The sequence below is a fragment of the Canis lupus genome, chromosome 3, assembly GCF_011100685.1.
Source record: "Canis lupus familiaris isolate Mischka breed German Shepherd chromosome 3, alternate assembly UU_Cfam_GSD_1.0, whole genome shotgun sequence".
NCBI lineage: Eukaryota > Metazoa > Chordata > Mammalia > Carnivora > Canidae > Canis > Canis lupus.
The window spans coordinates 64,685,363-64,709,495 of record NC_049224.1 but is presented as its reverse complement, the minus strand read 5'-3'; the positions used below and the strand labels follow the sequence as shown (position 1 = coordinate 64,709,495).

Genomic DNA, 24,133 nt, shown 5'->3' with positions numbered 1-24,133 from the left:
AAGGAAATACAAAAAAAAAGTATATTAAGGCATTCCGAAGCTCTTAATCAAATCATATTGTAGCAGTTGCAACCACATTAGATTTTAAATCTATGCCTTTTTAAAAAAGATTTTATTTATTTATTCATGAGAGACACAGAGAAAGAGAGAGAGAGAGAGAGAGAGAGAGAGAGAGAGAGAGAGGGAGAGGCAGAGAAACAGGCAGAGGAGAAGCAGGCTACATGCAGGGAGCCCGATGCGGGACTCGATCCCGGGTCTCCAGGACCACGCTCTGGGCCAAAGGCAGGCACTTAACCAGAGCCACCCAGGGATCCCCGATCTATGCCTTTTGAATAGTACCATGGTAAGACAAAGTACAACCCAAATAAAATCTAGGAAACTATCAAAATGAATATTCATTTTGGGGCTGAGGTAGGAACGTGGAAGGCACTCAGAACACCATGCTTTGTGGAGGATGAGCCTACAGCACATATCTATTTGCGGAAACTCCACAGAACAACTGGTTGAAACATAAAGCAAATCTGAATGCTTTCACCAAAAAATATAAGGCTTCTGTCTTGTAGGACTTTTCAGAAATCTATAATCATAGAAAAAAATCAATTTTTAAATATAAAATACTTTAAAAAAAAAACCTAGCCAGAGATAAAAGTTTTGATAGTCTGTGCTTAAATAGAAACAATGTGATTTTTAAAAGTTTAAGTAAATAGATTATGACAGTATTAACAGTTTATAATGATTCTGAGTTAGTGACACTCTGTTCTGACCTAAACTATTGGCCAATTTATACTGCTACCCAAAAGTATGAACCAGAACTGTTCAATATTGAAATAACATACTTTTTGTAGTACAATAATTTAAAATTTAAATTTAAATTATTTAGAAATTTAAAATAATATAATCTAACTTCAAAATAGTACTTTTAAGAAATAGAGTAAATCTAGGCTTATTTTACATCTTTATAATAATAAGCAGAAAACATTATTTTAGAAAATATCCTTTGTAATTATTTTTAAAATTTGAATTCAAGTTAGTTAACACATAGTGTAGTACCGGTTTCAGTAGAATTTAGTGATTTATCACTTACATATAACACCCAGTGCTCATCCCAACAAGTGCCCTCTTTAATACCCATTACTCATTTATCCCAGCCTCTGCTCACCTCCCCTCCAGCAACCCTCCATTTATTCCCTATAGTTAAGAGTCTCTTATGGTTTACTTCCCTCTTGGTTTTTATCTTGTTTTATTTTTCCTTTCCTTCTCCTATGTTCATCTGTTCTGTTTCTTAAATTCCACATGAGTGAAATCATATGGTATTTGTCTTTCTCTGACTTATCTCACTTAGAATAATATGTTCTAGTTCTATTCATGTGGTTCAAATGGCAAGATTTCATTCTTTGTGATGGCGGAGTAATATTCCCACGTGTACACACAAGAGCACACACATGCGCACCCCCCCCCCATCTTCTTTATCCATTCAAATGTCAATAGACATTTGCATTTTTTTCTAATTTGGCTATTATTGATGCTGCTGCTAAAAACATAAGGGTGCATGTGCCCCTTCGAATCAGTATTTCTGTATCCTTTGGATAAATACCTAATAGTGCAATTGCTGGGTCATAGGGTAGTTCTATTTTTAAGTTTTTGAGGAACCTCCATACTGTTTTCCAAAGTGGCTATACCAATTTGCAAAGAAGCCAACATTAAACACTGAATTGCTTATTAAAATACATACATCTGCAGTAATGTCATTGAACTTGGTGATAAAGGCGTGTTTTACAATATCCACAGCAGTTTCTGATGCAATCACCATACAGACATCTGGAAACAACACCCAGAGGTGATCTACAAAGTATAGGGAAAAAGAAACAATTAAATCTCTTAGTATGAATAGAATATCATATACTATAATATCATAGACTGCCACAAAAATCTGAAATCTCATGGAGGAGGGGCAAGATGGCGGAAGAGCAGGGTCCCCAAATCACCTGTCCCCACCAAATTACCTAGATAACCTTCAAATCATCCTGAAAATCTACAAATTCGCCCTGAGATTTAAAGAGAGAACAGCTGGAGTGCTACAGTGAGAAGAGTTCGCACTTCTATCAAGGTAGGAAGACGGGGGGGAGAAATAAACAAAAGGCATCCAAGGGGGAGGGGCCCCACGAGGAGCCGGGCTAAGGCCGGGCGAGTGTCCCCAGGACAGGAGAGCCCCGTCCCAGAGAAGCAGGAGCTGCACCAACCTTCCCGGCGGAAAGGGGCCCGCAAGGAGTTAGAGCAGGTCCCCAGGAGGGCGGGGATGCCCTCAGGCTCCCTGGGACACTAACAGACACCTGCGCCCCGGGAGAGTGCGCCGAGCTCCCTAAGGGCTGCAGCGCGCACGGCGGGACCCAGAGCAGCTCGGAGGGGCTCGGGCTGCGGCTCCGCGGAGAGGCTGCTGTGCGGCCGGAGCGAGAATCCAACAGCGCAGGCCCCGGAGCACAGGGCGCCCGGGACACAGCCCAGGATCCGGCCTCCCCCCAAGGACAGGAAGAGGCCGGGAGGGCCCAGGACAGCAAGGACGCTCCTGCCCTGAGCTGAGCAGATCAGCGGCCCCGCCCCGGAGCCTCCAGGCCCTGCAGACGGAGAGCTCCGGAGTTACTGCGGGAGCTGAATCCAGGGCTCCAGAGCTGGCCCCACCACTGGGGTTGTTCCTCCTGGGGCCTCACCGGGTAAACAACCCCCACTGAGCCCTGCACCAGGCAGGGGGCAGAGCAGCTCCCCCAAGCTAACACCTGAAAATCAGCACAACAGGCGCCCCCCCCCGCCAGAAGACCAGCTAGACGGACCAGTTCCAGGGGAAGTCAAGGGACTTAAAGTATACAGAATCAGAAGATACTCCCCCGTGTTTTTTTTTTGTTTTTTGTTTTTTTGCTTTTTGATTTCTGTTTGCTTCCCCCACCCCCCTTTTTTCCCCCTTTCTTTTTCTTTTTTTTTCTTCCTTTTTTCTTTTTCTCTTTTCTTTCCTTCTTTCTCTCCTCTCTTTTTCTCCTTTTCCCAATACAACTTGTTTTTGGCCACTCTGCACTGAGCAAAATGACTAGAAGGAAAACCTCACCTCAAAAGAAAGAATCAGAAACAGTCCTCTCTCCCACAGAGTTACAAAATCTGGATTACAATTCAATGTCAGAAAGCCAATTCAGAAGCACTATTATACAGCTACTGGTGGCTCTAGAAAAAAGCATAAAGGACTCAAGAGACTTCATGACTGCAGAACTTAGATCTAATCAGGCAGACATTAAAAATCAATTGAATGAGATGCAATCCAAACTAGAAGTCCTAAGGACGAGGGTTAACGAGGTGGAAGAACGAGTGACATAGAAGACAAGTTGATGACAAAGAGGGAAACTGAGGAAAAAAGAGACAAACAATTAAAAGACCATGAGGATAGATTAAGGGAAATAAACGACAGCCTGAAGAAGAAAAACCTATGTTTAATTGGGGTTCCCGAGGGCGCCGAAAGGGACAGAGAGCCCAAATATGTAATTGAACAAATTCTAGCTGAAAACTTTCCTAATCTGGGAAGGGAAACAGGCATTCAGATCCAGGAAATAGAGACATCCCCCCCTAAAATCAATAAAAACCGTTCAACACCTCGACATTTAATAGTTAAGCTTGCAAATTCCAAAGATAAAGAGAAGATCCTTAAAGCAGCAAGAGACAAGAAATCCCTGACTTTTATGGGGAGGAGTATTTGGGTAACAGCAGACCTCTCCACAGAGACCTGGCAGGCCAGAAAGGGCTGGCAGGATATATTCAGGGTCCTAAATGAGAAGAACATGCAACCAAGAATACTTTATCCAGCAAGGCTCTCATTCAAAATGGAAGGAGAGATAAAGAGCTTCCAAGACAGGCAGGAACTGAAAGAATATGTGACCTCCAAACCAGCTCTGCAAGAAATTTTAAGGGGGACTCTTAAAATTCCCCTTTAAGAAGAAGTTCAGTGGAACAATCCAAAAAACAAGCACTGAATAGATATCATGATGACACTAAACTCATACCTTTCAATAGTAACTCTGAACGTGAACGGGCTTAAAAGGCGCAGGGTTTCAGACTGGATAAAAAAGCAAGACCCATCTATTTGCTGTCTACAAGAGACTCATTTTAGACAGAAGGACACCTACAACCTGAAAATAAAAGGTTGGAGAACCATTTACCATTCAAATGGTCTTCAAAAGAAAGCAGGGGTGGCCATCCTTGTATCAGATAAACTAAAATATACCCCGAAGACTGTAGTGAGAGATGAAGAGGGACACTATATCATACTTAAAGGATCTATCCAACAAGAGGACTTAACAATCCTCAATATATATGCCCCGAATGTGGGAGCTGCCAAATATTTAAATCAATTAATAACCAAACTGAAGAAATACTTAGATAATAATACACTTATACTTGGTGACTTCAATGTAGCTCTTTCTATACTCGATAGGTCTTCTAAGCACAAGATCTCCAAAGAAACGAGAGCTTTAAATGATACACTGGACCAGATGGATTTCACAGATATCTACAGAACTTTACATCCAAACTCAACTGAATACACATTCTTCTCAAGTGCACATAGAACTTTCTCCAGAATAGACCACATACTGGGTCACAAATCAGGTCTGAACCGATACCAAAAGATTGGGATCGTCCCCTGCATATTCTCAGACCATAATGCCTTGAAATTAGAACTAAATCACAACAAGAAGTTTGGAAGGACCTCAAACACGTGGAGGTTAAGGACCATCCTGCTAAAAGATGAAAGGGTCAACCAGGAAATTAAGGAAGAATTAAAAAGATTCATGGAAACTAATGAGAATGAAGATACAACGGTTCAAAATCTTTGGAATGCAGCAAAAGCAGTCCTAAGAGGGAAATACATCGCAATACAAGCATCCATTCAAAAACTGGAAAGAACTCAAATACAAAAGCTAACCTTACACATAAAGGAGCTAGAGAAAAAACAGCAAATAGATCCTACACCCAGCAGAAGAAGAGAGTTAATTAAGATTCGAACAGAACTCAACGAAATCGAGACGAGAAGAACTGTGGAACAGATCAACAAAACCAGGAGTTGATTCTTTGAAAGAATTAATAAGATAGATAAACCATTAGCCAGCCTTATTAAAAAGAAGAGAGAGGGATCCCTGGGTGGCACAGCGGTTTGGCGCCTGCCTTTGGCCCAGGGCGCGATCCTGGAGACCCAGGATCGAATCCCACGTCGGGCTCCTGGTGCATGGAGCCTGCTTCTCCCTCTGCCTATGTCTCTGCCTCTCTCTCTCTCTCTCTCTCTGTGTGTGACTATCATAAATAAATAAAAATTTAAAAAAAATAAAATAAAATAAAAAGAAGAGAGAGCAGACTCAAATTAATAAAATCATGAATGAGAAAGGAGAGATCACTACCAACACCAAGGAAATACAAACGATTTTAAAAACATATTATGAACAGCATATGCCAATAAATTAGGCAATCTAGAAGAAATGGACGCATTCCGGGAAAGCCACAAACTACCAAAACTGGAACAGGAAGAAATAGAAAACCTGAACAGGCCAATAACCAGAGAGGAAATTGAAGCAGTCATCGAAAACCTCCCAAGACACAAAAGTCAGGGCCAGGTGGCTTCCCAGGGGAATTCTATCAAACGTTTAAAGAAGAAACCATACCTATTCTACTAAAGCTGTTTGGAAAGATAGAAAGAGATGGAGTACTTCCAAATTCGTTCTATGAGGCCATCATCACCTTAATTCCAAAACCAGACAAAGACCCCACCAAAAAGGAGAATTACAGACCAATATCCCTGATGAACATGGATGCAAAAATTCTCAACAAGATATTCGCCAATAGGATCCAACAGTACATTAAGAAAATTATTCACCATGACCAAGTAGGATTTATCCCCGGGACACAAGGCTGGTTCAACACTCGTAAAACAATCAATGTGATTCATCATATCAGCAAGAGAAAAACCAAGAACCATATGATCCTCTCATTAGATGCAGAGAAAGCATTTGACGAAATACAGCATCCATTCCTGATCAAAACTCTTCAGAGCGTAGGGATAGAGGGAACATTCCTCAACATCTTAAAAGCCATCTACGAAAAGCCCACAGCAAATATCATTCTCAATAGGGAAGCACTGGGAGCCTTTCCCCTAAGATCAGGAACAAGACAGGGATGTCCACTCTCACCACTGCTATTCAACATAGTACTGGAAGTCCTAGCCTCAGCAATCAGACAACAAAAAGACATTAAAGGCATTCAAATTGGCAAAGAAGAAGTCAAACTCTCCCTCTTCGCCGATGACATGATACTCTACATAGAAAACCCAAAAGCCTCCACCCCAAGATTGCTAGAACTCATACAGCAATTTGGCAGCATGACAGGATACAAAATCAATGCCCAGAAATCAATGGCATTTCTATACACTAACAATGAGACTGAAGAAAGAGAAATTAAGGAGTCAATCCCATTTACAATTGCACCCAAAGGCATAAGATACCTAGGAATAAACCTAACCAAAGAGGTAAAGTATCTATACCCTAAAAACTATAGAACACTTCTGAAAGAAATTGAGGAAGACACAAAGAGATGGAAAAATATTCCATGCTCATGGATTGGCAGAATTAATATTGTGAAAATGTCAATGTTACCCAGGGCAATTTACACGTTTAATGCAATCCCTATCAAAATACCATGGACTTTCTTCAAAGAGTTAGAACAAATTATTTTAAGATTTGTGTGGAATCAGAAAAGACCCCGAATAGCCAGGGGAATTTTAAAAAAGAAAACCATATCTGGGGGCATCACAATGCCAGATTTCAGGTTGTACTACAAAGCTGTGGTCATCAAGACAGTGTGGTACTGGCACAAAAACAGACACATAGATCAATGGAACAGAATAGAGAACCCAGAAGTGGACCCTGAACTTTATGGTCAACTAATATTCGATAAGGGAGGAAAGACTACCCATTAGAAGAAAGACAGTCTCTTCAATAAATGGTGCTGGGAAAATTGGACATCCACATGCAGAAGAATGAAACTAGACCACTCTCTTTCACCATACACAAAGATAAACTCAAAATGGATGAAAGATCTAAATGTGAGACAAGATTCCATCAAAATCCTAGAGGAGAACACAGGCAACACCCTTTTTGAACTCGGCCACAGTAACTTCTTGCAAGATACATCCACGAAGGCAAAAGAAACAAAAGCAAAAATGAACTATTGGGACTTCATCAAGATAAGAAGCTTTTGCACAGCAAAGGATACAGTCAACAAAACTAAAAGACAACCTACAGAATGGGAGAAGATATTTGCAAATGATGTATCAGATAAAGGGCTAGTTTCCAAGATCTATAAAGAACTTATTAAACTCAACACCAAAGAAACAAACAATCCAATCATGAAATGGGCAAAAGACATGAAGAGAAATCTCATAGAGGAAGACACAGACATGGCCAACATGCACATGAGAAAATGCTCTGCATCACTTGCCATCAGGGAAATACAAATCAAAACCACAATGAGATACCACCTCAAACCAGTGAGAATGGGGAAAATTAACAAGGCAGGAAACCACAAATGTTGGAGAGGATGCAGAGAAAAGGGAACCCTCCTGCACTGTTGGTGGGAATGTGAACTGGTGCAGCAGCCACTCTGGAGAACTGTGTGGAGGTTCCTCAAAGAGTTAAAAATAGACCTGCCCTACGACCCGGCAATTGCACTGTTGGGGATTTACCCCAAAGATACAGATGCAATGAAACGCCGGGACACCTGCACCCCGATGTTTCTAGCAGCAATGTCCACAATAGCCAAACTGTGGAAGGAGCCTCGGTGTCCATCAAAAGATGAATGGATAAAGAAGATGTGGTTTATGTATACAATGGAATATTCCTCAGCCATTAGAAACGACAAATACCCACCATTTGCTTCAACGTGGATGGAACTGGAGGGTATTATGCTGAGTGAAGTAAGTCAATCGGAGAAGGACAAACATTGTATGTTCTCATTCATTTAGGGAATATAAATAATAGTGAAAGGGAATATAAGGGAAGGGAGAAGAAATGTGTGGGAAATATCAGAAAGGGAGACAGAACATAAAGACTCCTAACTCTGGGAAAGGAACTAGGGGTGGTGGAAGGGGAGGAGGGCGGGGGGTGGGGGTGAATGGGTGACGGGCACTGAGGGGGGTACTTGACGGGATGAGCACTGGGTGTTATTCTGTATGTTGGTAAATTGAACACCAATAAAAAATAAATTTATTATTAAAAAAAATAAGAAATCTGAAATCTCCACAAGGTTAAGCTACAATGTTGTCAATAAATGATAACAGACAAAACTAGCATTCAATTAATTATATAAAGAGCTATATTTTATCAAGTTAAATGATAATTCATTTAATAGGTATTTATTCTATACTTCTCTGTGTCAGACCCTTGAGGGGCAGGACACAGAGGTGAAGAGTCCCCGACTTCCTTCATGGAGCCAACACACTGGTAGGATGGCTAATTAAACAGGCTTATTATAAAATCCTTTAATTCTATAGCTGCCTAATGTGACAGTAAATAGCTAGTAGCGACATGTGCTGAAGTCAACTGAACAATGATTTCCCAAACTCTTTGATCAGTATGACTTAAAGATACTAATCATTTATTTCACTGTCACACAGACGCAATTTGTCAAATTTGCTCACCTTTAGATTTATTAAAATGTCAATTTGGTATCAAGCACCTGACAAAAAGATCGTGAAGAAAGATATAAGGGTGGGACAGAGAAAGAAAAGGATAGAAATGTTGACAAAGACCTAGGCAATTTGGGATCTGGAGACTGGATGAGGTGGACACAATATAGTTCAGGCTACCCATGCTGACAGTTTTAGTGGGTCTGGCATCCTGTTGAGTTTTGGGAATCAGGAAACTTCTTTCAATGTCAAACTGCAACTAACTGGCTCCATCACCTTGGGCAGGTTTCTTAATGACCTAAGCTCCAGTTTCCTCTTCTACAAAATAAAAAGTCTCTATACTTGACCATTATGAGAATTAAATAAGGAGGGAAAGTGCAGAACAATGTGCCTGGCACACAAAGTAGCTAGTATTATTTTTACGTTGCTCATGATCTTGGAAGCTTACAGGAAGCTTCTATAAATGGTATTTTGGTTTTTAAGAAAAGAAATGAAAAGAAGCTAAAGAGTGAAAGAATGATGAGTTCACCAACATTGTTCCTTTTATCACACTCTCTGCCATAACAGTAATAAAAAAGACCTAAGGTAATTAGCTGAAAATCACAGTACAAGTGAGAATAGGATTTCAGATATCGAGCAGTCAGCAGGCTTAAATTACTGTCCTTTGGTGCAATTGCCCTGCTTCAGGATTGCTGATCCCATGTGAGTCCTGCTGAGACCAGCCACACATGCCCACTATCCAGCCTCTCGTAGACACCATGTTAGGTGCCTTAGTTATAAACCAAGAATCCAGGTGCATAGCAAATCCCAGTGTGTGTAGGGGAGGGCTTTGCTGTCACAAGTGAGGCAGACTTTGGATCTATTCAAACAGGAACTCAAGTCACTGGAAAATATATCATTTGGTCTTATGCTTTCTACAAGAATATAACTTGTGGAAATATATTTCCAAGATCATATATCTCATTTACTATCTGTTTCTGGATTTTCACAGGTATCTGAAAAGTAGCAATGAATCAAAATAAGTGAACAAGAAGTTATTAAAAGCCTAGAACGTGCATGGCATGGCAATGAGGGTAATTAATAAAATGCAAAGTATAATCACAATCCATAAGAACTAAGCTGTATAAAAATATCAGACATAAAAAACTCTCACTTAAGACATGACCATTTCCCACCAACCTCACTTCAGCATTTCCAGACTGTGTTGTAATGACTTATTTCCACTATGAGCCTGGGTGTCCCACACAAACCTTGGTACTCTCTACGTATACCACAGTGCCTGGCTTTATGTAAATGTCTGCTAAGTGAGTGGATGATGAAAATTCATAGAATCTCAACAACTTCCTGTCAGTCTTGATTTAAAGATGCGTAAGTAACCAAATTTACTGCCTTACATTATATATTTTTTAATTTATCCGTATTCAAAATGCTAATTAAGAGGCAGTGAGTAAAAGACAAATGTTAAGAAAGAGCAAAGTTATTCTGGTGAACTGTGAAAATGAGAAATTGCTGACTATATTTAGATAACCCTAGCACACTACAGGTTAAATAAACAAAGAGGCCACACTGCTTAGCAGCGTCCACTCACCCACTGAATACACAGCTCTAGAGATGCTGTGAGGTTTACAGGAAATGAAGGGACAAAGACTACTTCCCATGGTGTGGTATCCCACCACACTCAGCAGAACATACTCAAATCCTTTTGCTGGAACAGGTGTTTCCAACACCCAAGTAGCAGAAGAGCTCAAGCTTTTGAAGTTCTCTGCAATATTCACTCTATTCCATGTAAAAGAATGATTTGTGGTTCAAGAGTAAAATTAGAAGGCACTGTATCTGTTAAAAGGTACATACCTGGATTCCAAGAAAACTGCTCCATGTTTCTTAAACATACTATTAGCAAAAGCACATAATTTGTGAATCGTTCCTTAATATCTGAAAAAAAAATTGAATACAAACTGTACTGTATATAAGTAACAATAATATATTGCATGTGTAACTTTCTTTTAGTCAGAACACAATGAGAGTATAATTACATATGAATGTCTGCAAAATAAATACACTATTTATACATAGGCTGGTGTTACACTGGTAAGGCATTTACATCTTTCACTGACATAATTCAAGTATGGAAATTCCAGTTTTGTACGTGGTTGAAAGTATCGGTGTTTTTTTCTGTTTTAATAGCTGTAGTGTTCCACAGTATGACTACACCACCATTTGTTTATCTGCTTTCTTCCTGACAAACATTGGGTTGTTTCCAGTTTTTGGCTACTATGAATAAGGCCGCCACATGTCTTGTACAAGTCTTTTGTGAACATGTATTCTCCCTGCTAAGTTACAGGATAGGCAAACATTTAACTGTATAAGAAACTGCCAGAAGGTTTTCCAGGGCAATTGTAATATTCTCCACTTACACCATCAAAGTACGACAACACCAGTCACTTCGCACCCCTGCTAACATTTATCGGTGGTAGACTACCAAAGCAGCCATCCTGGCGGGTGTGCAGCAATAGCTCATTAGGTTACCTCCACCTCCATTTCCCACCACAGTACAAATATCAACATGGTGAGAGATAAATTACGTCTTCATATTCTTAGGAAACAGTCTTGACTTTGTGAACTCCTTTCCAGGGATACCCCTCCAGGGTCCCATACACTATATTTTGAGAACCAAGACACTATGCTGCTTTGATTTTTGTACCTATGAAAGATAATATTTCTAGGGATAGATGTTGTACTTTCACCTTAGGATAAGGAGGCAGTAAGCCATAACTGAAAAAGCTGAGCACAGAGAGATAATCTGAGGTTTACAGCCATAATTCTGCTCTTGGCATCTGTGTGGGTGACCTGGGGATGTCAAATTAGTTTCTCTGTGTGTTAGTTTCCACATCTATAACATGAAATATCATTTGCTACAAAGAAATTTCTGGATTAATAAGAAGCTCTGAAAGTATGGGATGGTGCTATGCAAATGCTCGTTATATTTTATCTTAAATGTCTTGAAATTACAATAACCAAGATAGTAAGAAAATCTGGCAAAGATGTTGAGGGAGTAAAAGAAAGCTAAGCTAAGTCAAAGCAGCAGCCCAGAGGAAATGTGACAGAGAGTTTCAGAATGAGTTGCAAAATAATACTGCATAAAGCTTCATGTAGAACCTAAGTGTACATACCGCTATTTGACATTTGAAAAAGATTATTCTTTTCAAACTTCTTGAAAACACTTCCTTTAATTTCAACAAACTGAAACAGTAAACAAAAAGATCACTATTATTATGAGCAGTTTAAAAATGGACATGCTACATGTAAAACTTTCTGGAGAGTAAATAACATTTAAAAAAATAATTTCATTCCATCCAGAATATTGCCATTAAAGTGTTCATAGAGCCTCAAAAATGTAAAATTAAATCTCATACTTACATTATTAGACATCATGATAGTAAGCAGTGACTTGTTGTGTGAATTAAAAGCCACATTGAGAGTTGTTGCTTGAACCATGATGAGAATTGCATGCAAAACTAGCAGTGAGTGATGTCAAGGAAAAAGCTTGTCTGTTTTCATGTTAATTAGTAGATAAAACTATACAATTTTGAAAGTAAATGGGAGGGGGGGATGATTATGATCTCTAAATCCAGTCTTGCATTAGAGCTTTATTATCTTATTAGCTATAGTTGATACTAATTTGACAAGTAAAATGTATGGGACCCACATAAACGAAGCAGAAATGAGCCTCTGGGCATCCCTTCACTTAGACTGTGAGTCCTGGAAGATGGCAGTCTTGCTCTTTTTGAACTTCTGGCATTTGGCACAAGGCCTGGGAAACAGGTCCTTGAAAAAGTTAAATAAGTGGAACAAATTTTCTTTAATATTGAAAAAAGATATTTAACTTGCATTCTAAAATAGAAAAGAACACTAAGTAAAAGTCTGGAAGGAATTGGCTTCTATAGTTCTGTAGGGGATGAGGAATGTAAGAGTAAGAAATGTCTGATAATTGAGATTCTTCTTTACAATGTCATTTTTGAAGACACCCACAAGTTGCAGAATTATATTCATATTACACATGGAATATTTCATTTAAATGAGAATAGCAACTCTTTTACTCCACGTACTTGGAACTTTTACGCTTATAGAAACCTTCCCACTTAGTCCCTTAACTTTCCAAATAATAACCTCATTTTTTCATGTACCACTCTTTCAGAGACAGTATACGTATAGGACTTAAATACAGCTATGCATGTGCACGGGCAAATATATGTGTGGGTATATACACACACACATACATGCACACAGTTTATACAGTAAAGCTTTAATTCTTCAAAAGAAAAACTTTAAGGAGGGGTATAGGGAGCAGAGGAGATAAAACTTCTAAAATTCCTCCCCAATCAATCTCAAATTTTACCTCTGGATGAACCGTATACATTTTACGCCCTAGGTTTTAACAAAAAATTCATAGGCTTAAAGATAAATTACAAACAATTCCAGTATAGGTATGAAAGTTATATAGATCTCTATAAAGTATGTCTAAATATGAACCTTGCATTCTCAAGTCCTTCCATAAAATCAGTCACACCGAGACTAGAATTGTTTTCTACCAGTTAAATGGAGCAAACATACATGAGGCTCTTTAATTTACAATTACTTTAAAAGAAAGACATTTCATGTTAATCTTCAGGACACATACGCGCGCGCACACACACCCCTTTAAATCTGAGAAAGAGTTAACCAAATAAAATAATGTAGAATACGCACTGACTCGAAATTTCCAGTAAGTCTAAAGGATACAGACATAGAGAACAGCCATGAAAAAGTGAGGGATCACTCCAATATGGGCTCTTTTTCTTTCTTTAGGCTCTGTTGCTGTCCAATAGAGAGCATCTAATATATCTTGTCCAAAAGATGAAAACAGACGATCTGCTACCTAAGGAGAAAAATTATTGGAAAGGTGTTTCCTTTTTATTTTTTTTTCTGAAAAGTGTTTCTTAATATTCCACTTAAATATGTTACTAAACCTCAGATTTACTCAAATACTGGAGCTCTGACTTTTTAAATCCCACTAGAAGGCAAGCTACAAAAGAGCAGGGATCTCTTTATTCTCTGACAGTGAGTGCTGAAAATCTGTATTAATTTGAATTAGACTTTGTCTAATTAGCTATGTATTTATAAGGAGAGTCTTTTATAGTGGCAAAAATAAAAAGGGAGAGGGCACATCAAAATCATAGTTCCTCTGGTTTTGATTTTTAAAATTCAGATTCAGAATCTGAACTTAAATCCTTTAGGACAAATACATCATTTGACCCACTGTATTTGTACCTAATATTTGTAGACAATGGTAGCTGTAATTTGTTTGGATTAATCACAGAGTATGTAATATGCAGGTTTACTTCCTAAAGACATTTTCAGGTAGCAATCTCTATGGAGTTATGATGAATAAAAATAAGCACATAAGCAAGAAAGGAGGGCATATATCATTCAGGCTTCAGCTGGAATGGTTGCATCCACACCCAGACCATCAATCTCTGGCTCCCACGGTCTCTAATCCATCCCCTGTTCTTTTTCATCATGGTATTTATCATTTCTGAATACCTCCTGATTTATGGTCTCTTTTCCACCTGCAGAATATAAGCTCCATAAGATCAGGCTCTGCTTGCCTCTGATCTTCAAGGTCTAAGACAGTGCTTGGCATACAGTAATGGTCAATTAAATATTTGCCAAATGCAGGTGTAATAGCTACCTGCTGTTTAGGGAACACTCAACACATGTCTGGCATCGTGCTAAACCCTGTCTATGCGCTGCCTCATTGAATGCTCGTAATTCCCCTAGCACCTGAGGTTCATGAGATGAGCTAAGAATTAGAGACACTCAGCAACCAGAAGCTGTGTCCAGGGCACCGAGGCTGGGAAGGGGAAGAAGTAGGGTTCAGTCAAAGATGGTTTATCTCTAGATGAGAGCCGGGACGCTTGTCTACTATGCTGAAAGCACATTATCAAGTATAGTTTGCAAAGTGAATACGCCATTCTGATCAGCAGTTCATGGACCCTTTCCACCTGAGGCCTGTCCTCTAGTAACAGTGTTGAGGCCACCCTGTAGAGGGCTTTGTAAATTAGGGGGCACACCCATTATGTGTGAGGGTAGGAAGAAGCCCTCATCACCTGCAATCCCCCAAGAGGGAAGGCAGTGAGGGAGACTAGTAGGCCACTGGCGGCAGGAAGAGCCACTCACAAAGCAGACGGAACAAGATAAGCCCAAGCTTCTCTCTCTGTGACAGGGATGCGAGGGCAGGATGACTACTCTGCCTCACAAACTTCATCCACACCATCTGTATCCAGTACAGATGGTACTTGGTGTGGCTGAGCAAGAGCATATGCAACGAGTCTAGAATCAGGAAGCTGGGGTGTGGTTTTAAATCATGTTGGTCAATGAATTTAGGAGTAACCGTGACGGTCAGAGTTCCATGGCTTCTGTGAAGAGATGGAAAGACCTCATCCAATGGAGCCTCAGAGCAGAAAAGCCAGGAGCACCCACACCTCTCCAGCTGTCCACTAGTTAGGAAAAATCCTTTCCCAGTTAATTTAAAAGATAAGTATACCTTACTTGTATTCCTAAAAAGTACAGGAAAATGCACTTGTATCTCAAAAGTTTTATTATATAACCTAGGGTAGCTTACTATTTTAAGAACTGATCAAAATTCTACTTTGTTTTATAGCAAAACATGTTTTTTTGCTTTGTGTAGCTGCTTGATTTACTTTTTGCATGTAAGTAGATTTTCACATGCTGCCTGCCCTCAAGTGAAATATACTATATTAAAAGTATTATGTAGAGAAATTTGCAAACTTTTGTTTCCCTGCTGTATGTAAAAATTACAAAGCACTTTAAGTGTAAATCTATTATAGCAAATACATATATAATCCTAATATTTTTTCATAATGCTTCAAGTTTTAGTAAGATGTATACATGGGTTTCCAATGAATGTTTAAACAAATTTCCCTACCATTTGACAATTTACATTCTCAAGGGGGTACTGACTAAAAAGTCTCTAGGTAGCAGGTACCCTTCTCTCCCATGTGAGGACATGTCATACCCTAGGGACCAAGGACCAGCACTGGGCACCATCTGGTAAGGATGAGATTCTCCAGCCTCAGCCCAGAACTACTTAATCAGAATCTGCATTTTAACAAGGTCTCCGGTGACTGTATAAACATCAAGGCCAGGAGTCCCAATACTAGAGTTGATAGATGAGAATTCTGTATCAGAGGGCTCCAAGTCCGGACATTCATCAAGCCCGTGCAGCTTCGGAGGCTAGGCTAACCATGTGGGTACAGGAGGGCCCTCACTCACCTCGAGCATATTGTAGATGATGTAGAGCTTGATGACTGACTGTCCCCTTATCAGGTGATACATCATGGAGTAGTCAACATAGTGCATCATAAAATAGCAGATTACCAAAATGACACCCTTCAGGATGTCACACACCTGAGCAGGCTGAAGCAAACGTCTGTCCCTGAAATACATAAGACGTAATAAAAACATGAATTTTACCTTACATGCTCTTGGAATTATCTTTACTGGACATACACTGGCATACAGAGATGATAATGAGAGTTAAGACGCTCTTTTAAGAACTAACAAGTTATGCTGACTACTCAATCGTGTGAAGTTTTCTACCCAAGTACAAAAAAATAAAGATGTTAAACCACTATTAGAGGTAAGCCCTCTTAACAAGTGAACGCAGAGGGTGGGTGTCTGCTGATAACATGCTTTGGAGCCATGGATTTCCACGATTTTGTCCTAAGCCTTTCACCTTATCTTGAAGTACTACAGCCTGCTGGATCAGCCCTTTCCACACACTGGAAGAGCTCTGGACTTTTTATTTACCAGCAGAGCAGGTTTCTTCATGTCACTTCACAAGTTCTATTTCTATGATGGCGTCACGGTCCGGTGTGTGGATGCACCATAATTGATGCAACACTGCTGGCAGATGGCCAGTCTTCTGCGGCTACAAATGTGCATGTCATGCCTCATATTTGACAATATATCTGTAGGATGAATTCCTACAATTGGAGGGTATGTTCCCTCAACAGAAGCAGCAAACTGCCCTCTCTGGTGGCTGTGCCCATGTTCACATCCACTAGCAGCTCGCAAGGAAGGCTGCAGCACACATGCAGCAATCTAGGATTCCACCAACTGTTGGATCTCTGCCAATCCCACTGCTGAAAAACAGCATCTACTGTAGTTTTAGTTAATTTTTCCCATGAGGAAAACGGCATTTCTCTATATATTTTCTTTATATTTTCTGTGAATTCTTCCCTTTTCTTTTTGGCTTTATAGGAATTGAAAATGCTTTTTCCTAATTACTAGCAGCAGAATAATTGCTTACTTCAGAGAGATTCAAGGCAATCCACTTCAAAATATGCCAACATGGCATCTTATTTTGAATTTAAGTTATTTAAGAAACAGCTGGTGCAAGGAGGACACTCTGACCTCCTCGGATCCCTTGAAAGTGGGAGATAAATTCTCCATTGAATGTACCCTCCCTGCACCTGGGCACAGAAGGTATCCTTATCACCAGAGATAAGAAATTCAGGGCTGAGAAGGTTGTAGAAACAACCCTTGTTACTTTTACATTAATCTGCTATCCCAAGCCCAGACTTTTTCATCTTGTTAATGCTTCACAAATTTATTGTTTCTTTGTCTTAAAGGTATATAAAAGCAAACTGCCTGGTCACTTCTTTCAGTTGCATATTTTTTATGAGTTCTTGTATGTACAAAATTTTTCTCCTGTTAATCTGTTTTATGACCATTTAATTATTGAACCATCAACAGCATTATTTTACAAATGAGGCTTGAAATAGTAGCTCTGTGAGCAGGTGATACAGAACCTCATCCTTGTTTTCTACGATGCACACCCCACACACGGTTTTCAGTCAGATATGAATTTGATCTGTTCACAGAAAGAATATGAGATACTGCAAAAGTCCTGAAAAGAGGTAAATTCTGTGAGAACTAAGTCCACAAAGGTTTATTAGTAGGTGGGAAGACACTGGGCTGAACCAGTGAGGCTAAATGGGGAGACAAGTCAGAATTTGTCTGTGTCAGATCGTATGTCTTGAGACCAGCACTATAAGCTGATAAACCAAGTCAAATTATTCTTAGCAGCTGAAGTTTTGGGCAAAATTGCTTCAAGGACAAAGCCAATCAATCCCTATCACTATCTCCCTGTTTCCCTGACTCTTTTCTTCTCTCCCAAGTGGGCTCTGGCCTGTTCTCCTCATAGAATCAGAGAAGATCTCTTCACCTCCCATCTCCCAAACATGCAGCCCAGAACACAGATATCTCTGCCAAGGGCTATTACATCATCAAGGAATTCCCTGCTTCCAACCCCATGAGATTAAAAACAGAAGAGGTATTATAGTTGTTGAGAGTGGGAACTAAGCATGTCTTTCATTCAAGCAATGCAAAGAGGAGATATTTTGAACACTCCTGGGCTCCTGGCCCATGTGTGACCATCTCCTCTGGGACAGCCAGGGAATGAATAGGCATCGGTACAGAGTATGGTGCCCACCTCTTCTTCTAAAGTGTAGGAGAGGCTCAGCATATACTGAATACCACAAATCACTGAAAGTCATGGGCTTTTGTATTTGGGAACTATAGGTCATGCTTTATGAATTAAAGAGAATGATAGGTACCATAAGTAGGGTAGTATTAATTAATTTGCATTAATTACCAAGGTGACTTTGATAACTAATTAAAGAAACTATACTTAGAGCTTTTCATACTAGATTGGCATCTACTTAAGTGATCTCGGCCAAAGTAATTTTATTTAAGAGAAAAAGAGCATATACACACACACACACACACACACGTATATGTGTATATACACACACATATATATCTCCAGTCCTATGTCTTTAATGTCTTTATAAACATTTACAACAAAGGACCAATGTATTAGTATATCTATAAAGAAATGTTGTATTAATTACAAGTGATTGTTGCAAATTAGAGGCATCAAACATTAGAAATATATATCCCAAAACAGCACAACATGACACATTTTGAACTAAGATGATAAAAATTTAAAATCAAGCATAAACAACTTTAATTTAGCTTTATCTTGCCTAGGATCAAACCAGCTTGTAAAACCATAGAAGGTTGTACAAATATCTTATGCTACAATTCAGTTCCCACGTGGCAGGCATTGTTCTAGGCACCAGGAATACATTCATTGCAGTTTTCACTATAATCCAGCAAGAGCAAGGTACTATTGTGACTATCTCAGTTTTACAGATGAGGCAGAAAGCAGTCAGGAATGTGCCCACAGCCGGATAGTTAATTAAGAGTAGAGGAGGAGGGATATGAACCTTGGCAGTCTAGCTCCAGAAGGCATGTTCTTTACTACCATCTCTCATTCTAGACTTTTCTTTAAAAGAACTTTTAAGTCAACAACTCAGTACCCTTTCACTTTCAGCATAATTTAATAGAATATAACTTAACACTGTACTGACAGCTTATCTGGAAAAATTTTGTGCTAAAAAGCAAACACACCCATCATTTTTGTTCTTTATTTCTAAAAAAGACAGGACCATATTTCACTGGATCTACTGCTTCCTGTGTGCTCCCTACTCTGGTGAAAATCTATTGCTAACGTCCTAAGTGGTTGCTCCAAAGACTCTGATATTCAAAATTAAGGAGCATTATTCAAATAAAGAATAAAAGTTGAAGAATTCCTAAGAAACAGTTTTGTTTTCATATAAAAGTCCTCGTTAATAAGAAGGAAAGCTACAAAAATAAAAATTATTTCTAAGATGCCACCTTAAAAGACATCTGTATGTATCACAGCACCTCTGAGTATGGAAAGACCTGACCTCAAAATAAGTTCACAGGATTAAAAGAACTTGAACCAGTCCCAGTATTTGTTTCCTTCTCTGTCAGGATATTTTTAGATGACTATCTGGTAAGCATTTCCAACTCCGTAAGAAGCTTATCCACAGCCTTGCCAATCAACTTGGAATTGGCTTTCAAACAATACTTTCAGGTTCAAGTTCTTTCTTATAAAGATCCTTTAAACCATAGTTACTAGCAATTCACTTCGCAAATGCTGAAAATCTCACATAAACACATAAATAAATGGAGCAAGCCGTTGGACAAAGTGAAAAACCCACTAATCTAATTCACAGGTTAGGCTGTAAGTTACTGCAAGAGAAGTTAACTTTAAACAAGATATTCAACAGAACTTAAGATATTTTTTAAAATTTTCATGTTAAGCCACTCATACAGAAACCACATTTTCTCATTTCTAAGTTTCATCTTTTACTCATTCAAATACTTCCACTGGATATGTGCCATTGTCAATTAAAGCACTGCCGTTGTTTCTAAGGGCTTGTGGATTCATGGGAACAGAACAATGCAATGGAAAAGGTGATCTACGTAAGCTTCTTCCTCCTGCTCAGTAGCAGAAGGTAACACACGAAGATTAAGGCAAAAACTAGCAGCATATAGAAAGATCAGGAAAAAAAAAAAAGGCAACACAAATGAGCAAGAAAAATGGCATAATCCCTGCCTGGCTGATTTTCAAATTGGTGTAGATATGTGTCAAACTATCGGCATGAGATATTTCATTATAAAATACATAGACTGAATCTTTCTTTCTTTCTTTCTCTCTTTCTCTTTTAACATTTTTAGCCATTTGTAGTATACCTGAAAGAGTGTAAAATAAAGTAATATATTCAATATGGCTCCCATTTTTAAAAGAGAAGTTCCTTTATAATTTTGAAGTAAATTCAAATAAAGTATTGAGATTAAGATATTTTCCTTAATTAGAAAATAGTATTTTAAATCTTATGTTTTCCTGCCATACAATAGAAAAATAATTACGAAGTGTTAAAACCGAATGATTAAAGTCTTTCCTTCGGCTTTAAAATAATTTCAAACTATACTAGGAAAAAACCCAACCAGTTTAATAAAGCTATGGAGTAATGCAAAATAAAAATTGCTTATATGGAAGGAACTTATTATAAGCTCAGTTGACTGCTGTGGCATTGGGTTAAAAGTACTTGCTATCAAGGTCTAAGGCAACAAGTGTAATTAAATATCATTTGATGGAGTGATTTTCCTACGTTAGGTGAGATCATGGTCAAATATTGCAAAAATGTGGACAACACTTTAGGACCAAGCAAGGATAGAGACCATGTTTTCCTCAGGCATCCATCCTCAAGTGGTTATGTCTGCCTATGCTCTTTTTGTTGTTTCCATTATAATTAATATCTGTTTGCACTGATGTCAATTTGGCCAAGAGTAGAGAAGGAAAAATCAGGGTTTACTCACCACAAGGAGTCCCTGTGACACCACATTCCATTCTATAAAGGAAGTGAAAGTGCTCCTCCCTTCGGTCTGATTCACGAGAGAGAAAGAAAGAGAGAAGGTTGTAATGTTGCTACGCTACTTAGAGTGCCATGGTGAGGAAACAGGGGACAACAAAACCTGATTTATGAAGACTCTCTAATAAAACAAATATATTGCTCTCTACGTATCAGCCACGCAGATCAACCCTGGTAAGAGGAAATCACAAACATACTTGTTTCCCCAGAGAAAGCCATCGAGAGCTCTACCTTCATGTGCTACAGGGTGATATTAAACCAGTTAGGGCACAATTGAGTCTTATGTTTCAGAAGAGGAGAAGTGTGTGTGAGTGTGTGTGTGTGTGTGAGGTAAATTTTGGGTAAATTATCTTCAAGAAGGTAAGGCATACAGAGGAAATCCAACAGGTTAAGAAACTCTCAAGCATTTGAAATTCATCAGGAGATCAAAGTCTTCTAAATTCATAGGAGATAAAAGCCTATGGGGTAAACTCTCAGAGGAAAAAGACACTATTGCCTCTTAAACACAAAAAAGTCCATGAAGCCTCAAGTAAGAGTTCTCTTGCCTAAAACCAAAGTGCGATCAGGAAATTTGCTTGCACAGATTTTATTTGCTCTGATAGTACAAGAAAAACACTCTACACTCTGGCATTTATTACCTAAGCCTACTCTACACTTATTACTGACTAAAATGTTTTAGGAAAGTTTTCAAAAATAACTCAGTCCTTGGCACCAGATAGCACCATTTTTCTCTATAATCTCTCTCACCATTCTTCAAATTTTATGGAGAATTCTAAAACACAAAATTAAGTCACAAGTTTGAGCAGGAAAGAGGATTCACAGAAATGCCAGGTAAGTCAAAAATACCTCCACAATTGGTTATTCGTTTATTCTACAGTAAATTTGGAAAAATGAGGTCTGATAACCTCTTTAGCATAATCCAGAGCACTCTACTTTTCTAAAAAATGAAATATTTTCATTCTTCCAAAAAACATAGGTACCTCAAATAATAAACCAAAATTTAATTCTGATTTCCTCGTCATCATTAAAAAATTATTCTAATTCAAGAAGTTTCTCAAATGTCTTTCTAAAATGATACTACCCTATATATGGAAGAGGGAAGACACACAAGGATCCACTTTTAAACAATCTGGATATATCTCTTTATTTATTTTAGTTTCCACCAAAATATCTGGGAGTGAAGACTTTTCAAGACTGTCAATTCATTAGCAAAAAGTATCCAAATAAGTATTCCTGAGATCACTAAGCTTTTTATGGAAGCAGTATATCCTTTGTAGGCAACATAAACACACCTACCAAGTCAAAATAATTACCCTGCCAACTTCTCAAATGAACAATATTTTAACAGGATCAAAAGCTGGCAAAATGCCTGCCAGTGGAGCAATCACAATGAAGGCTGGGTTTTCTTACAAGCATGCTGAAGTGCACTGGTCCTTAGCTGTAGTGAAAGGCAGCGTCCTTGTGTACTTAGGTGTCAAAAGTGGCAAAAACCCAAGCCCAAAACAAAAACCACGGCCAGTTTACAGAATATTTAGAAACCGGCCCAAAGAATAAATTTTAAAGTAGAAAATCTGAGAGGCTGTCAGTTTTCCAAAGCCTCTGACAAATACTGTACCAGATACAACTTGCACACAGAGGCGGCAAGCACAGTAATCACAAATACAGAAAGAAGGCAACAACCTAACACAATCATTGCTGTGATATTCCAACAGACAAGACTGGAGATGGAAAAGTCACTGTTTGCATGTCAGCATCTTGATTACTCTGACGAATATCCTTGCCCCTCCTTTGGGGGAACAATTAAAAAGAACTAAGAGTAGGAAGATGGCGACTTTCTCCTAGAAAAAAGACATAATAAGAATGTAAGGATAAGGGAACAGTTAGGAAAAAAAAACACAATCCACTTCTTTATTGGTCTTTTTAATTTCTTTCTATCCCTTTGGAAAAATAAAAGTCAGACTGAAGGAAAGAGCACTTTTTTGCTTGCTGAAAAAGATGGAACACAACACAGCTACGGGTGAGACAACCTTTACTGAAAGTAGAGAATGTTGAAAGAAAAGGTATAAGGCAGAATTTGGCTACTTCTAAATAATAATTTTGTTCAAATATATTTTTATAGTCCTAAAATATTGAAAAGGTCTTAGACATAATATTAATAATAGCTTTGTTAATATAATTTTTCTCATCATAGTTCAAGTTTTAAACATTTCAAATTTTGTGCTTTTAAAAATAATGCTCAAAGACACTGCTTTCTAAATTGCTCCAAGAAAAAATAAATTACAACATATGCTACTGTAAGCACAAATCCCTCAGTTTTGATAGAGCAACTTAACATACTAAGACCTAAGACAGTAGGGCCGCATTCTCACGTTCTGTGTAATCTGGCCTATGCTCGCACAGAATACTCAAAGTCGCAGAAGTTCTGTCATGTAATCTTAACTGCATTTAACATTTTATGTGCACACATCATATATTTATTAGTGACAGCATAAAACAATTTTTTTCAGTTGGTCTAAGATACAGAAATAGCAAGAATGGTTTGGCTTGTGTAGGAAGGGGAACAGTCTTGCATATGAGGTGACATACTGCCCTCTGGTGTCATTTTAGTTCTAGAATCTTGACAATGGAACACATTTTGTTTTGAAAAGTTACTCAAATTAATTTAGACTGAAAGTATTTTAAAGTAATATACAAAAGCAGCCATCTCTACTTTATATCTAAAAAAAAAAAAAAAAAGAAAAAAAAAGAAAAAATCTTAAAATACCTAGAGAAGTTTGGCTCCCAGGATCATCGGCCACTCAGAAAAACAAACAAACAAAACGGAGGAGAGGGCTGAAGATCTGCCAGTTCTCTCTGCAACACCTCTTTTAGTTTTCAGAACACTTCCCTCATGCTATCTGGGTACTCTGCTTCCCCCAAATGACAAGGAACACTAGAAATGACACAGTTCTAGATGCCTGTGCAGTAAGATGGGTCTTCAAATAGAACCTAAAAATAACAAGGGCTTTGGGCACACTGACAAATCGCCACAGTCACCCACTCAGTGAGCAGCCACTTA

General features: G+C 38.6%; 1 protein-coding gene across 1 annotated transcript in view; it reads right to left on the bottom strand.

The window, feature by feature from the left end:
- Window positions 1-24,133, bottom strand: part of TAPT1 (transmembrane anterior posterior transformation 1) — a 64,835-nt gene that overhangs the window by 12,584 nt on the left and 28,118 nt on the right. Inside the window, exons 4-9 of the mRNA XM_038533323.1 lie at window positions 16,037-16,199; window positions 13,484-13,619; window positions 12,122-12,219; window positions 11,875-11,944; window positions 10,556-10,636; window positions 1,733-1,842 (exon numbers count right to left, since the gene is read on the bottom strand). Coding sequence (XP_038389251.1) covers window positions 1,733-1,842; window positions 10,556-10,636; window positions 11,875-11,944; window positions 12,122-12,219; window positions 13,484-13,619; window positions 16,037-16,199 — 658 coding nt within the window. The remainder of the gene's footprint in view (window positions 1-1,732; window positions 1,843-10,555; window positions 10,637-11,874; window positions 11,945-12,121; window positions 12,220-13,483; window positions 13,620-16,036; window positions 16,200-24,133) is intronic.